Source organism: Rhinichthys klamathensis, unplaced genomic scaffold (assembly GCF_029890125.1).
Source record: "Rhinichthys klamathensis goyatoka isolate OS25496 unplaced genomic scaffold, OSU_Roscu_1.1 h1tg000231l_1, whole genome shotgun sequence".
Classification (NCBI taxonomy): domain Eukaryota; kingdom Metazoa; phylum Chordata; class Actinopteri; order Cypriniformes; family Leuciscidae; genus Rhinichthys; species Rhinichthys klamathensis.
The window spans coordinates 852,324-868,166 of NW_026606755.1; the positions used below are offsets into that span (position 1 = coordinate 852,324).

General features: G+C 38.5%; 1 protein-coding gene across 4 annotated transcripts in view; it reads left to right on the forward strand.

Moving 5' to 3' along the window:
* Positions 1-15,843, forward strand: part of fgd1 (FYVE, RhoGEF and PH domain containing 1) — a 67,717-nt gene that overhangs the window by 37,458 nt on the left and 14,416 nt on the right. Inside the window, exons 1-2 of one of the 4 annotated variants that reach the window (XM_056265255.1) lie at positions 3,396-3,805; positions 15,611-15,823. In XM_056265255.1, coding sequence (XP_056121230.1) covers positions 3,748-3,805; positions 15,611-15,823 — 271 coding nt within the window. In that variant the 5' untranslated portion in view covers positions 3,396-3,747. Of the gene's footprint in view, positions 1-3,395; positions 3,806-15,610; positions 15,824-15,843 lie in introns of those variants that run through there. The other 3 variants (XM_056265256.1, XM_056265253.1, XM_056265254.1) reach the window with 3 other exon arrangements.

A 15,843-nucleotide genomic window follows, 5' to 3' on the forward strand; every position in this document is an offset into this window, starting at 1 on the left:
TTTAATTTTCTAGAAAATATACATTTAGTTTTATATTTTCCTGCAGATGATTACTTTTCAAATACGATATGATACACCTGGAAAGCAGTGCATGCTTTTAATAAGCTTCTGAATATGAATATTTCCAGTGCACGCGAGTCATTGGCCTGTGGCATTTCGGCTTGTGATGCCGCCAGTGAGCATGCGCACTGTGTAGAAGTCATAATAATGGGCCGAGTGACAGTAGGCAGATGGCCTTCTCGCTAGGGAAATCAGTGGGGTAAATCTCTCCATTTAAAGCCTACAACCTGTGCCATGGTCTCAGAGAGCAACAGCACTGTGGACCCAGCAGGGGTGAGGAAAATGAACCAGAGAGAGGGCAAACCCCGTGCCACGTAATCTCAAGTCATTCTCTGTGCGAGAGGATTATTCAGACCTTTGTCAACGGGGAAATACTGCCATCACAAATCAGCCTAGATGCACGCTATAGCGTAAATTGTGTGACCTCAGAGATCATCAGCCGACTAGTTTCTTTACCTGATGTCAGAGAATTTGTTGTGACACACTTTAATATTCTGTATCAGGCTTTATTATTGTGTTCTCAGCCTCTACTCGATGTCCTGAATTGAATGTTAATCCGGCTTGAAACCCATCTGGATGGATGATTTTGCAGTGGTTTATGTCGACACCAGAAGCATTTGCTAAGTCATTGTGCTTATTTACATTACTGGAGGTCCACTGTCCAAAATTCCAGAAACCCACAACTTGAGTTCCCTTATAATAATACTGTGTACTGTATAATGCACTTTGATTTTTTTTGCATTTTTTATTTTTATTTATTTATTTATTACCTTTCCCTTTCTAGGACACTTGAAATTTAGCACAGGAGCATTCCATTTTCGCTTGTAGATGTTACACTTTGAGTGGAGTTAACCTGTGCAAATTCAATTGAATGTGTATGATTTGGAAAGGCACACACCTCTCAATAAAAGAGATCATATATGAAGATGGGAGAAACTTACAGAAGGACACACTCCATTTATCTGGGTTATATGGCAGAGTGGCCAGACTCAAGCATCTCCTCAGTGAAGACGCACGAAAACCCACTTAAGGGTCTCTCTCAGACTGTGAGAAACAGGATTCTCTGGTCTGATGAACCTCAGTTCTAAACATCATGTATGGAGGAAATGAGGCACTGCTCATCACTTGCACAATATCATCCCAACAGTAGCAGCATCATGCTGTGGGCATTCAGCGGCAGGGTCTGGTGGACTCGCCAGGGTAGAAGGCAAGCTCAATGCAGCAAAATATAGAGAGAGCCTTAATGAAAACCTAGTCCAGATCATTCAGAACCTCAGACTGGGCTGGAGGTTCACCTTTCAACAGGACAATGACCCTAAGCACACAGCTAAGACAATGCAAGAGTCCTCGCGCATGCGTCGTGGCGCTCTCGTGAACTCGCATCAGAGGCCCACGCGGAAGAAAATGAAGAGTTGAATAAAGTCAGGTTTTTTGGGGGGGTTTTGCGCACAAAAAGTATTCTCGTCGCTTGATATACTTAAAGACCCACTCCGATGAAAATAATGTTTTTCTAGGTGTTAACATGTTCTTGTGGCATTTTTCTGATGTTAGAGGACATACCTTGAGAAAAATAAGCTCAAAGTTGTATTTCTGAGTATTTCTACATTCAAATGGCTGTGAATCAGTAGCAGACGCTAAAATGCCGGCTAAAATCGACTGGAGTTGTGACGTAGTAACTCCACTGGGCGTCTCCACACGCGACGTCTTGGAGTGAAATAATGATCGGTGATCGGTGATAACTTTGATTAACTTCGGATAATAATAATTAACGTGTATATAATACTGTTGCCCCACCGGTATTGGGGGTGTAAGCTAGCGGTAGAGACAGAGCTCTCAGCAACGGGCAGGGGGAGGGTCGTCTCCGTGCCAACGGCTCCGCCCACAACGCAGAGGCGAATTGCTAATGAGCTACTGCCGCTCTGCTGAAGCGAAGTCCCAGAAAACGGCACAGGTTTTGTGATTTTGGCTAAAAATGGCATAATCATAATTTAAAGACCACTGGGAATGTTTAAAAATAGCTCAAAATATGATCGGAGTGGGACTTTAAGGTTGAGCCACTAGTCACTTGGACTATTTTAACGATGTCTTTACTAACTTTTCTGTAATGTAATTACGCAGTCTATGAAGGAGTGAGACAGCTCTCAGATTTCATCAAAAAATCTTAACTTGTGTTCCTTACTGACAGAATTTTCATTTTTGAGTGAACTAACCCTTTCAGTGTTATGGTTTCTTGTATTCATTTGTCTCCTCCCCCTCAGACAGTCTCTGGTTAAACTCAGTAAATGTAGATGATGACAGACAGGGTCACGTGCGTGATCATTGGTGATGGCTATTTTTAAGAGAACCTAATTACACACTGCCACACATGCGGTTTAATTATAAGAGGGTTATTCCATGAGTCACAGGCCCTTGATCTGTCCAAACCTTATACTTCAAATGCATCAGTTCAATTAATCACCCTAGATATAGATATATAACCTAGATATAACCAAACATGTATGTATGTGTGTGTGTGTATATATATATATATACTGCTGATACTTCTAATGTTGAGTGTTACAGCTGCAGAAGTTATTTTAATAATATTATTTTATATATTTTGTTTTTATATCATATTTTTGTTGAATAAATATGTTTTATATTTATTCATTTATTCAGCTCAACTGGTAAAGGATGCACTTACACAAAAGTAACAGTACTTCCATGTATTGTTTTATTTTTTTATTATTATTTTTTTGTTTGACATACCATGGTACTACTATAGTTTTCTTAGAAATACCTTGGAGAACATTAATTTTAGTAGGCCTGCTGTGGTGTATATCAAAGTACCATAGTATTATTATCTGATATCATCACTGTATTGCCATAGTGTTTAACATAGACTAGCAATGCCAAGGTCATTTGTTGATTCCCAGCAAATGCACATGAATGCATTTCTTCTATACATTATGCATCCTAATATTTATTAAAATATGTTCCTTTAATGAACTGTAAGTTGCATTGGGTAACATAATTTGTCAAACAAATAAACATGATGCAGATGTAATAAAACATGGTATATGTCAAAATACCATATTGCCAAGGCACTTTTTGTATAGTCTCCACAGTATGTAGAATGTAGAACAGCAAATTCTGACACAAATTACACAATAATTGTTGCACTTTTGCTTTGAATGATAATATTAGCTGTATCACAACATATACAGTCCAAATTAAACCCTCTAAACTGTTGTCAAGGAAACAGAGCTGAGGATGGTAAAGATGATGGTGAGGGGAGGAGGGACCCGGTCCTGCTGCTGCTGCTGTGTGTGTATGTGTGTCTGTGTGTGTGTCAGGGCAGTCAGCGAGGGGTGGGGGGCGCGAGGGTGCATTTTATTTCCTTATTATATCCGCATTTTCGGTGTCATCATGGCCACCGCTGCAAAAACCTGTCAAATATTCGTTTTAGTGTCGTTTTGGTGTCATTAACGTGTGTTTTGCGCGGGGTTTGTGTAGTTATCGCGCGTTGGTTTCGAGGCGCTGGAGATGCGCGTGAGAGCGCAGATCCTCCTCGCGCCTTAGATCGTTCGCCGGTGGACTGGAGGAGCAACCGGAATTGCGTTTTATTTAGCGTTAATCCTATTGATTTGATTTTGATTTCGTCCTTGAGTGATTGGGGGGGATTGTGTCTCCCCGTTCTGTATTTTAATGACTGGTTTCGTATTTTGCTGCGCGATGTACATGGATAAAACCAGTGTGCTTCGGGGTAAGAACCGTTTTTGCTTGTCATATTCTATTTCGACATATTTGGCGTAATACTGGTTTTATGAACGGAATCGTACCAATTGTTTGGAAATATGCAATGTTGTATGTTTGCTCATCCAACATCATATACTAGGCTACACCATCATGGCCGGAATATCATACATGCATGTTCAATAGTTCAGTGTGTCAGTATGTAAAGTGGGTGTATTCACCATCTGCTGTCTTTTCATTAATAATTTGCATTGACAATGGATTATTTTTAGCATGCATTGTCATAAGATGTGTATTTTAGGTTTGGATGAAATTTTAATGCCTTTTATTCAGATTTTTGTTTTTGCTGTTGGTGGAGGGGGATGGGCTTTTACATGCAAGAGGGTCACATTAATGACATACACCTGTGATAGATAAGCACGTCAATGCACATGATAAATCACACCAACATGCACATTTTGAATGGTCTGTGCCTTGCTGCTAGTGCTTCACATACATTTTGCAGGCTGGTGCATCACTGCCTGCTGCACACCGATGCAGGGAGACATGCAGTGCAGCCTGACATGTAGACGTGTGTGTGCGGTTTAGTCTACAGGGGTCTACTACTGCTGTCGCCGACCCCTGCGCTTGCAGTATGCATGCTTTTTGAAGGTTATTTGATGATGCAAAGACAGCATAAACCTGCCATCATTAGGGAATGTGAGCTGTAGGTGTGTTTGTTTGTGTTTCCATGTTGTTGTCAGGGTTTGGCTATGTGAAATGCAATGTCTGTTTCTTCATACCGTGTCTGATGAGATGACAATCTGTTATTTTAAAAGTCAAGAGGGACTGTATGATACGTCAAAACAATGCCTGTTGTCAGCTTTCCACAGAGTGGGTGTGCCTGACTACAGGATCCATTTCAGCAATGCGTTCCTTTAGTCTGCTGCATTTCGGAAATTAACTAACTACACTCTTCTGAGAATCCATTCATCCAACTTACCTCGTCACAAGCATTCCCCTAAAACACTGTAAACTTTCATGGAATTTCTTATGCTTTAGTTTCATGCAATGCATTGAATTATGTGTGGATTTGTTTAGATTTATATAGAAAAGTTTGGAATAGTTAAGATTTTTTAAAAACATTTTTGAAAGAAGTCTCTGATGCTCAGCAATGCTGCATTTATTTGATCAAAAATACAGTAAAATATTCTGACATAGTGCACAACTGTTTTTAAAGTCCCCTTGAAATCAAAATGGGCTTTTAGTATGAATATGTTAGCCTTACTGTTATCTATAAGCTATAGTGTGCTCCAAAACAATGACAAAATGTGCATTTAGTAAGCATTCAAAACTAGTTTCTCACTTCCGCCAATATGGATCAATGCTTTTGATGACATCATTTTGCACTTTAGCTTCTCATTAGATTTTCTGTCTAATCAAATGCTCTCTAGAATCTGAAGCTCCGCCCCCTACATTATAAATAGACACCGAAGCTGCGGCTGAAATCGGTCACTTGTTCACACATTTACTTTTTCCTATATGGTGATTGTGAATGGCACATAGTGCAATATAGATGGGATAGGGAACGATTCAGACATGTGTAAATATGCTTTCCATTGGGGCGAATGAAGTCTGGTTTTATTAGTGTCACATGAACCGCCGCAGCTCCGGTCCAGAGGCATGATAGCACAGAGCGGATCATGTGCGCGAGTCGGCGCAGACCAGAAACCGTATCAGACCCATTTGAATTCTGCACAGTATGCTATATTTTAAAGCGATATGGAGGAGTTTAAGAGGAGAAACTGTTAGCGATTAGGAGGAAACGGCGGCTTTACAGAGCTCAACGGCTCTGGCCGAGCTGTAAAATAAACTAAACGCTATTGGCTATTCTTAAAAAGGAGTGGAGTGTTCGATATGTCCCACCCTGTTACGCGTTTCAAGGCACTTCAGTGGGCCTTTAATTTTCCTAATAATAAGAAATGTTTCTTGAGCATCAAATCAGCATTTGAGAATGATTTCTGAAGGATCATGTGACACTGAAGACTGGAGTAATGATGCTGAAAATTCAGCTTTGTCATCACAGGAATAAATAGCATTTTAAAATATATTAAAATAAAAAACTGTATTTAAATTGCAATAATATTTAACAATATTACTGTTTTTGCTATATTTTGATTCAATTCAATTCACATTTATTTTATAGCACTTTTCACAATACACATCATTTCAAAGCAGCTTTACTGAAAATCCATTGCATTGCAGTCAACATTACAATTTAGAGTGATCTGTTATCAGAAGTTATGCATTTCAGAAATGTATAAAAAATCACAGTTAGCTAAACATTTATTCATTTAAACAATGTAATAATGTAAGGCAGAAAGAATGTGCTCATTGAAGAAATGAATACTTGTTTTTAAATGATTAGAAAATTGGTGCATGTTGATTCAGAGTTTGTATCATCTGAAGTCCTCGCAGGAGCTGATCAATTAAATACAGCCTTGGTGAGCAGAATAATCTTCACTTTGCTTCTAAAACATTTTTAAAAAAGTTGAATTATTCCAAACTTGTTACCGGTAGTATAGGAGAATGACAGACGGATGTGTGCTGTGGTGTTTTGCTGATGTCTGACCCATTAACAGAAGAAGCCGACACCTGGTACATGATTGACCATCTGTAGTTCTGACTGCAGTATTTTTCTTAAACCTTCCACAGATTCCAGTAATGTTTCCCTGCAGATTTTTGGAAAGCCTTTCGGGTGCTGTAATAGACTTGTTTTTCCACTTCACAGGCTGTGCATTGTTATGCAGTGTTATCTGTGCTTGCGTTTTAGCTGTGTTTAGATGAGAGCAAGCCTTTGCTGTGGCTCAGCTTGTGTATAGCGACGGCGTGTTGACTGTCCTGTCAGTGCACAAGCTCCTGATCACGATAAAAATAGTCTGTTTCAACACGTCCCTCGGCTCATGGTGGAATAGATACGATCAAAGAGAAAGTTTGTTTTCACTGCTGTTTTTCATAGCCATGGCGGCCTGATGTTTGCTGTTACGCTTTCTATTCCCTGCATGTTGAGATGAGCAGGTATAAAATCTTGGAGGAACCCGTTCCCATTCCATGAGTTCATAAAATATTCATGGAAAGACACATAAGATAGATGAATCAGCAAAGTGATGTGGTTCTAAATGTCTTATTGATCCTGAGTTGACTGACAGGCACAGGGATTCTGACTGGTCATGTTATTGTAACACGAGGAAGCCCTAATCTATAGACATCTCCCAACAGACCGACACATCTCTAACCACAAGCATCCTATTTTATCTTTGTTCCAAAACATATAGGCAGCATTTTAAGGCTTTGTCTGATGCTAAGTGTTTTGCAAGGTATAGGCCACATCATGTTTTCTGCCTTCTAAGATACACTGAAAAAAAATATATATTTGGTGTAGAATTTACTTTGAACAATTTTCACTTAGAAATTGCTAGTAAATTTCACAAATAATTACGTAAGATAACAAATAAATGTAAGAAAGTACATTGAATTAAACTTGAAATTTGAAAGTAGAAAGACTGAAATAGTATTTTCTTGTAAAATATTCTCCAATAATCTTTTTTTCTTCTTCTTTTGGGCAAATCGTCAAGTAAAAGATCTTCATCAGAAAAAAAAGTCATTTAATACTGAAAGATATAGATGAATTTGACTATTTCACACTGTCTTTGTGATGTTGTTATCATTTATACCTTTCAAAAGTTTGGGGCCTGTAAGCTTTTTTAATGTTTTTGAAAGAAGTCTCTTTTGCAAAAATGCAGTAAAAACATTAATATTGTGTATATGTTATTATGTGATGCAAAGCTAGATTTTCGACCATCATCACTCAAGTCTTCAGTGTCACATGATCTTTCAGAAATCATTCTAATATGCAGATTTGCTGCTCAAGAAACATTTCTTATTATTATCATTGTTGAAAACGCTTGTGCTGCTTAATATTTTTGTGGAAACCCTGATACATTTTTTTTCATGATTCGTTAATGAATAGACAGCGTTTATAGAAATACATGTCTTTTGCAACAACATCAAAGTCTTTAGCCTACTGTCTTTAATAGCGGTGTAACGATTCCCTCATGTCACGATTCGATACATATCACGATACTGAACTCACGATACGATATTATTGAGATACTCCAAGATATATGATAAAAGGTTAACAAAAAAAATGTACTGTTGATTAAAATGCTAAATTTGATATTACATTGTGTGTGTAAATGTTGGACTTCTGGAAACCCAATGCACAGGACAATAGAGACACCAGATTAACAAAATTCATGATTCTGAAGCTGAAAACAGATTTATTTTAGACGAATATGCTTGCGCTCTGTCACTGACTAGATAGATTTTAAATATTGTAGGACACTTTTTACTGGTAACATCAGACATTTGGCATTATCAGGACACACAAATATTCCCCCATTGCATTATTATACATTACACTCACCTAAAGGATTATTAGGAACACCATACTAATACTGTGTTTGACCCCCTTTCGCCTTCAGAACTGCCTTAATTCTACGTGGCATTGATTCAACAAGCATTCTTTAGAAATGTTGGCCCATATTGATAGGATAGCATCTTGCAGTTGATGGAGATTTGTGGGATGCACATCCAGGGCACGAAGCTCCCGTTCCACCACATCCCAAAGATGCTCTATTGAGTTGAGATCTGGTGACTCTGGGGGCCATTTTAGTACAGTGAACTCATTGTCATGTTCAAGAAACCAATTTGAAATGATTCGAGCTTTGTGACATGGTGCATTATCCTGCTGGAAGTAGCCATCAGAGGATGGGTACATGGTGGCCATAAAGGGATGGACATGGTCAGAAACAATGCTCAGGTAGGCCGTGGCATTTAAACGATGCCCAATTGGCACTAAGGGGCCTAAAGTGTGCCAAGAAAACATCCCCCACACCATTACACCACCACCACCAGCCTGCACAGTGGTAACAAGGCATGAAGGATCCATGTTCTCATTCTGTTTACGCCAAATTCTGACTCTACCATCTGAATGTCTCAACAGAAATCGAGACTCATCAGACCAGGCAACATTTTTCCAGTCTTCAACTGTCCAATTTTGGTGAGCTCTTGCAAATTGTAGCCTCTTTTTCCTATTTGTAGTGGAGATGAGTGGTACCCGGTGGGGTCTTCTGCTGTTGTAGCCCATCCGCCTCAAGGTTGTGCGTGTTGTGGCTTCACAAATGCTTTGCTGCATACCTCGGTTGTAACGAGTGGTTATTTCAGTCAAAGTTGCTCTTCTATCAGCTTGAATCAGTCGGCCCATTCTCCTCTGACCTCTAGCATCAACAAGGCATTTTCGCCCACAGGACTGGCGCATACTGGATGTTTTTCCCTTTTCACACCATTCTTTGTAAACCCTAGAAATGGTTGTGTGTGAAAATCCCAGTAACTGAGCAGATTGTGAAATACTCAGACCGGCCCGTCTGGCACCAACAACTATGCCACGCTCAAAATTGCTTAAATCACCTTTCTTTCCCATTCTGACATTCAGTTTGGAGTTCAGGGGATTGTCTTGACCAGGACCACACCCCTAAATGCATTGAAGCAACTGCCATGTGATTGGTTGATTAGATAATTGCATTAATGAGAAATTTAACAGGTGTTCCTAATAATCCTTTAGGTGAGTGTATATTCAACATTATATATAGCAGTTAAATGTAGTACCGGTACTGACACTAAAACTCAAATTTGAAAACTTTGGGTGAATTATGCACAATACATATTGTCACGATACATATTGATGCATTTTTGTATTGCGATATTTTGTGACACGATATATTGTTACACCCCTAGTCTTTAATGTAAAGCATGCTTTCTGAATAAAAGTATTGAAAATGTCTTTCAAAATAAAAATAAAAAATCTGACTGAATAACTGAGAAGGAAGCCACATGGTTTGAATATACTCTCCTGACTTCACGCTGAGTGAAAAGCCAGTGTCTGACAAGCTGAAAAGTGTATCATCATTCAAATAAGAGTGTTTCTGTGTTTTGTGTAGTGTAGACATCCATCTGAATTGTGAAGGTGTAACTGCCATCCTGAGATCAGACCCACGGGGTGGAGATTTCTGCAGCGCTTGTCAAATGCGAGTCCGCTGTGCCTCAGTGCCTAGACAGCAATACCTCCACCGTACCAGAGCTCGTATTTTACAGGCCTCTTGGTACCATTTAGGAGAAGAATTTGACCTTGGTCCTAATGTGTGAATCTCTGTAACAGTCACTTCCTTACAGTGCAGGTGCAGGGTTCATCATGTTTGCTCTCCGTCTCCTGATTTCACGCTCAAAGTCTGACCCCAGAACGTTTCCCTTTGGTTTTAGCCATGTTGGCACTTTCTTTCAGGTGTGATCTTAACACCACTCTGCACTAATTAACTGCTCATTAACATATTGCTAAACAGTTGTATAGATTTACTGGGGAGTGGGGACTTTGATTTTTGATTGGAAATCTTTCAGGTCGATTGTTATTGAAATGCAAACGGATGCAGTCAATAGGCTCAATCTGGCTCTGAATGTCCTCAAAGTGGTGTTGTTAGGGAGGCTGGTGAGGCAGATGTTTTATTGAATCATGGGTAATTCAGATTATGCTTAGACCTCCATCATAGGAGCTTCCCATTTGAGTTTCTCAAAGGGATAGTTTACCAAAAAAGGGAAATTCTGTCATCATTTATTCACACTCATGTCATTTCAAAACGCCTCGATTCTAAAATGATTCTTGATCTACATTTTTTCTCATTCATTTATTGATTGATTGAGTTTATCGACTATCTATGATATTTTAGTTTTATTATAGTTTTATTCATATTTTGAATTAACTTTTATTTATTTATTTGTTAATTTTAGTTTAATATTTTATCATTTTGTTATATGCTTTGTTATATTTTTTTAAATATTGCTATTTAAGTTTAAGTTTTTATTTATTTCCAGTTAATAATTTGTGCTTCAACTTAAACGTATTTTAGTTTATTGCCAAGGGAATATTTCAAATTTTCATTTAGTTTAAGTTTTTAAACTAATATTTATATTTTATTTTATTTCAGCTTTATTTTAATTAACAGATATGTTTTTAATAGTTTTCGTTAACAATAATAACCCTTCTTTGAATATGCATTTTTTCTATTACATAATTATAATTACTTTTCAATATAGCATCAAAACACTACAAGCAAATATAAAATAATAAACACAATTCAAGCAATAAACAAAATTGAATCAGAATCGTTTAAGACAGAATCGCGATGCACCTGATAATCTAATTTTTTTCTCCCACTCTTAGTTTCTTTTGTACAAAACAAATTAAGATATTTTTGAGGAAGGTCTGAGCTGCTACAATGAAAGCATTTTGTGACCAGGGCCATTCAACAAACTCCAAAAAGACTAAAAAGTGTCATAAATGTCCTGAACATCTTAACATTTGTTTTTCATACAGATTAGGAATAACATGAGGGTGAAGACAAAAATAGAGGTGAATTATTCCTTTAATAAACTGCAGCCAAAGCACTTCATGGATTAATCTTAAGCCTCTGAATAGAAGAGCAGAACAGCATATTTTTACCCCAGTATTGGCCTATGTCTGTCTCTCCTTTATCCTCATGGCCCTAAAAGCCCCCTGTCTGCACTTTATGCCTTCAGGAGAAATGGAGCATGAAAATATCAGTCAGTCAGAAGTAAACTTCTCAAAAGAGAAGATGCTTGTATGAAGCGTATTTCAGCAGGGCTTTATTTTTGATGACATTCAATTTGTAGTAAGAGCGTACATTGCTTGTAATCATTAAAACTCATGCGTTTGGCTGTACTGGAGGACTTTTCTGTTTCTATGTTTAGATGTCTCAATGACATTGTGCCTTGATTGACTTTAGGCTTTGTGCCAGACAGTAAAAGCCAATATATTTCTCTCTCTCTGTCTGCTATGGAAAAAGACCATATGAAAAACTATTTAGATTATTTTTTAATAGAAATTTATGATTGACTGAATGACTGAGGAAGCACTATTATTTATCGTGGCATTACTATTACTCATACATAGGGTTATGCATTTGAACAAACTCATAAAACTAAAGGGATACTCCACCCAAAAATGAAAATCCTGTCATAATTTACTCATCCTCAAGTTGTTCCAAACCTGTATACATTTCTTTGTTCTGCTATACACAAAGGCAAGATATTTGGAAGAATGTTTGTAACCAAGTAGATGGTAAATGGTAAATGGACTGCATTTATATAGCGCCTTCACAGACCCAATGGCCACCAAAGCGCTTTACAATTTTGCCTCACATTCACCCATTCACACACTCATTCATACACCGATGGGCGACGGCAGCCATGCAAGGCGCCATCCAGCTCATCGGGAGCAGCTGGGCTTAGGTGTCTTGCTCATGGACACCTCGACACTTGGTCAGGTGGAACCGAGGATTGAACCACCAACCTTCCGGTTTGTAGACAACCCACATGAACCACTGAGCCACTGCCGACCTTTTAAAAAAAATAGATCTCGCCCCCCCCCATTGACCATAGTATTTATTTTTTACAAACATTCTTCCAAATATCTTTCTCAAGTCCCTTTCATGCCCGGTACACATTGTACGATATTGGGCTGTCCTAGACGAAAGATGGCCAATCGTGGAGGTTTCTGTGGCCGTGGCTCCTAAACGGTGAGAGAGGTTCAATGATGGCCGTTGTCACGGTCTTGCGACCAAAGATAATCAGCGATCATTTCAGATATTTAGCGTGATCATCTCACAGTGTGTTTGCTGTTACGACCTACGTCTATTGACTAGCCAATAAAAATGCAACATGGCCTACTGATGCCGCTCCATTTGCAAAATTGGCATGCCAAGTTAGCCTCTTTTCCCTAGCCATGATCATATCCATAATCCATATTCTCCTCTTTCGCTTCCTCCTCTTTTTTTCAGTGCATTGTTTACCACTAGCGCATGCTGATGATGTTTTATTCATATAGGCCTACTAACTTGTGTCGTGGCCTACAATTCAATCGTACTTGCATACATGTGGTACCCAAGTTTATTAGATCCATGTTGTACGGTGTGATTTGTAAAGATCTTATAGGATTGCTGAAATTGCACAGGCATAAGGCAACTCATTTCACTCGGTGGCCATCTTTAAAACGCCTCTCGGGCAGCTATTCTAGTCATTCGAGTGCAGCTCTTATCTCTTTGAATGGGTAAACATCAAATTGTCCAAAGCTGTTCGCCAAGATTACGATTACATTTCATATTTGAAATCGCTAATGAAATCTGACAACAACTGTCTTTTAAATTTTGTTTCTAAATGCTCAAATCATGACAAAAACTGCATTTTTCAGGCTGGACCAGCCAATGTACACGTGCGATCATAAGCGCGCATCTCAGAGCGGCAGCTGTAGTGGCAAAATGACCTTACCAATTGGCGATCGGCTCTTTTATTTAGAAGACTTATTTCGCCATATTTTGCGTTGCAATTTCTCCCATTCATATCATAGTAATATGAGTGCACCGTCTTTGTATATCTAGTCTTTGGTTTAACTTACTGTACTAAAATAACAAAATAATGACAAAAACACAAAATCAGAACTAATTGAAAATATTCATAAATATGAGTAAAATCTACAATATCACTCAATTATATGCCTACTTAAAAGAGCACTTTAGCAACCATAGCATAGTATAGTCCTGCTCTTTGCTACAAAAGAAGACAATTACAAAAAAAAAGGCAGATAACGTGTTTATCTGCCCTTCAAGTTGACGTGTTTTGAATGGGCCTGTTCTTTTGATACATATTTAATCCGTCCTGACTCAAATTGGCTTGTAGGTCACAGCACACATCCCTTTCCCATACAGGACCGTTTCAGAGCACATGGGGAGAACAACATGCGCTGCAAATCCAAAACTGTGGCTAGGATAACTGGTTTCTCCTTCGCTAGCCTTTCTTCACCTTTAAATAATTTTGCTGGAGCATGTGGAAGTCATTTCAGCCCCCTGCCTGCGCTAGCTGGTATGAGTGTCACCATATGTAAGCAATTAGCTCTTTGTAGGGGGACAGACAAGCTTTTTTTAAAACGGCAACGTCATCTAGACAGCGGGTCTGCCCAACATCTGACCCGTCTGTGCCACTTTAAGGAAATTCCGACTCGATTTTTTTCCTGTCCACGCTCATTTTAATATCAAACTCCACTTTTGATCATTTTAATATCAAAGCCCATGTTCAAATCGCATTTAGATGTGCCTCGTGTTTAAGCTCTGAATTTGGTTATGTCACTAGATCCATCTCAAAATGTGTTACACTGATTGAGCTGAACAGGCAAATATACACAGTCGAGACTGGCACTTTAACACACTGACCTACTTAACACACGATGGCACAACAAGGGCGCAGAGCGCTCAACTGCTTACCCAGAAGTCTTTTTCACAGTTTGATGTCATGTTCACATTGTCAGCACAAACCAGTGAGTAATTTAAGCCCAAGATTGATGTGGAGTATTTACTTGGACTTATCACAGGATCTGGACTCACGGTTTATTGACCCAGAGGTGGTTTGTGTGAAAACGTGTTGTACATTTATGCTTTCTGGCATTCAGACACATCACTCAGCCCAACTGTAATCCATTACGCCCAGCCGGCTCCATTAAATTAGGCTGAATTGAATTTGCCTGTCTTGTTTTCTTCTCTCCTGTTGGTTCTTTAAGTGTTTGCTGTCTGAGATGATCATGCTAGTAATGGTGAGCCTAAGACATGAGGGTAACCACTAACCAGTTAGTTTTTAAATCAACTTTTTGAATGGATCTACTAGCCTTGTATTTAACTTTTTGCATTATTGAAAAATTAATGAAACGTTTATTTATTTATTTTTATTAATAACTAATATTTTTTTCCTGATTAAAATTGGGTTATTTACACTAATATTCAAAAGTTTGGGGTCATTTAATAAAAAAAAAAATACTTTTATTCAGCAAGGATGCATTAAATTAACCTTAATGTCAAAAGTGACATTAAAGACATTAACAATGTTACAAAAGATTTCCGTTTCAAATAAATGCTATCATTTTTAACTTTCTATTCATCTAAGAATCCTGAAAATATTAAGCAGCACAACTGTTTTCAACATTGATTATTATAAGAAATAATTTCTGAAGGATTCTGAAGACTGGAGTAATGATGCTAAAACAACGTACCGACCCGACCCTAGACTTTTGAACGTGACTGAATCTGTGTTTTCCGCATATTATTGATAAACAATACAAGTCATCATTATGGCACATAATATGAAACAGTCCGTCTCTCTGTAAACTGATCATAAATACATTATAATTTTGTATGATTTCCTCATCATTTTGCTGACTTTTTCAAATATTGTTCTGGGAAAAAAACAAAAAAAAATCCTCCTAGAAAATATTTTGATGCTAAATGTTGTTAGGAGATGAATAAACAGTGAAAGATAGGCTATTTTTGTCTTGAATTTGAATTACTCGTGTCACTCACAAGTAACTGTTGTTTCATCTCATTTCATTTATTCACATCTTCAACCCTCGGAACTCATTGTATTGTCTACAAACACTGCTTTTATATCACAAAGCTCTGGCTATGAAAGAGAGAGAGAGTGGTGTATTTTAACTCTGAGTTGAAAAATAAAGCCTAATTTTGGCCAAAATCAACTCAAATGAAACCAATAACAAGACATTAACTTCAGTTATTGGTTGTAATTGATTAAGAACATTGGGCATGGTTAATTCCCTTTATTCAGATTCTCTGAATCAAAGCAAGTCTGCACTCTCTCTTTCTGTCAGGCCTGTCCACATCCAGTCCGCGGCTCCTAACCAAGAGTCTGTCCCTTGAGCCAGGCCCCTGCCTTGGAGCCCACGAGACCCCGCAGCACCTCTGCTCTGACCCTGGACCCCTGGAACCACAGCACTGCAATGGCACAACTGAGAACGGACCTCAGGATGTCCCGCCTCCACCCCCTAAGACACGCCCACCTTTACCTGGGCCAAAGCCTCAAGGTATGTTCTGTACATTTAAA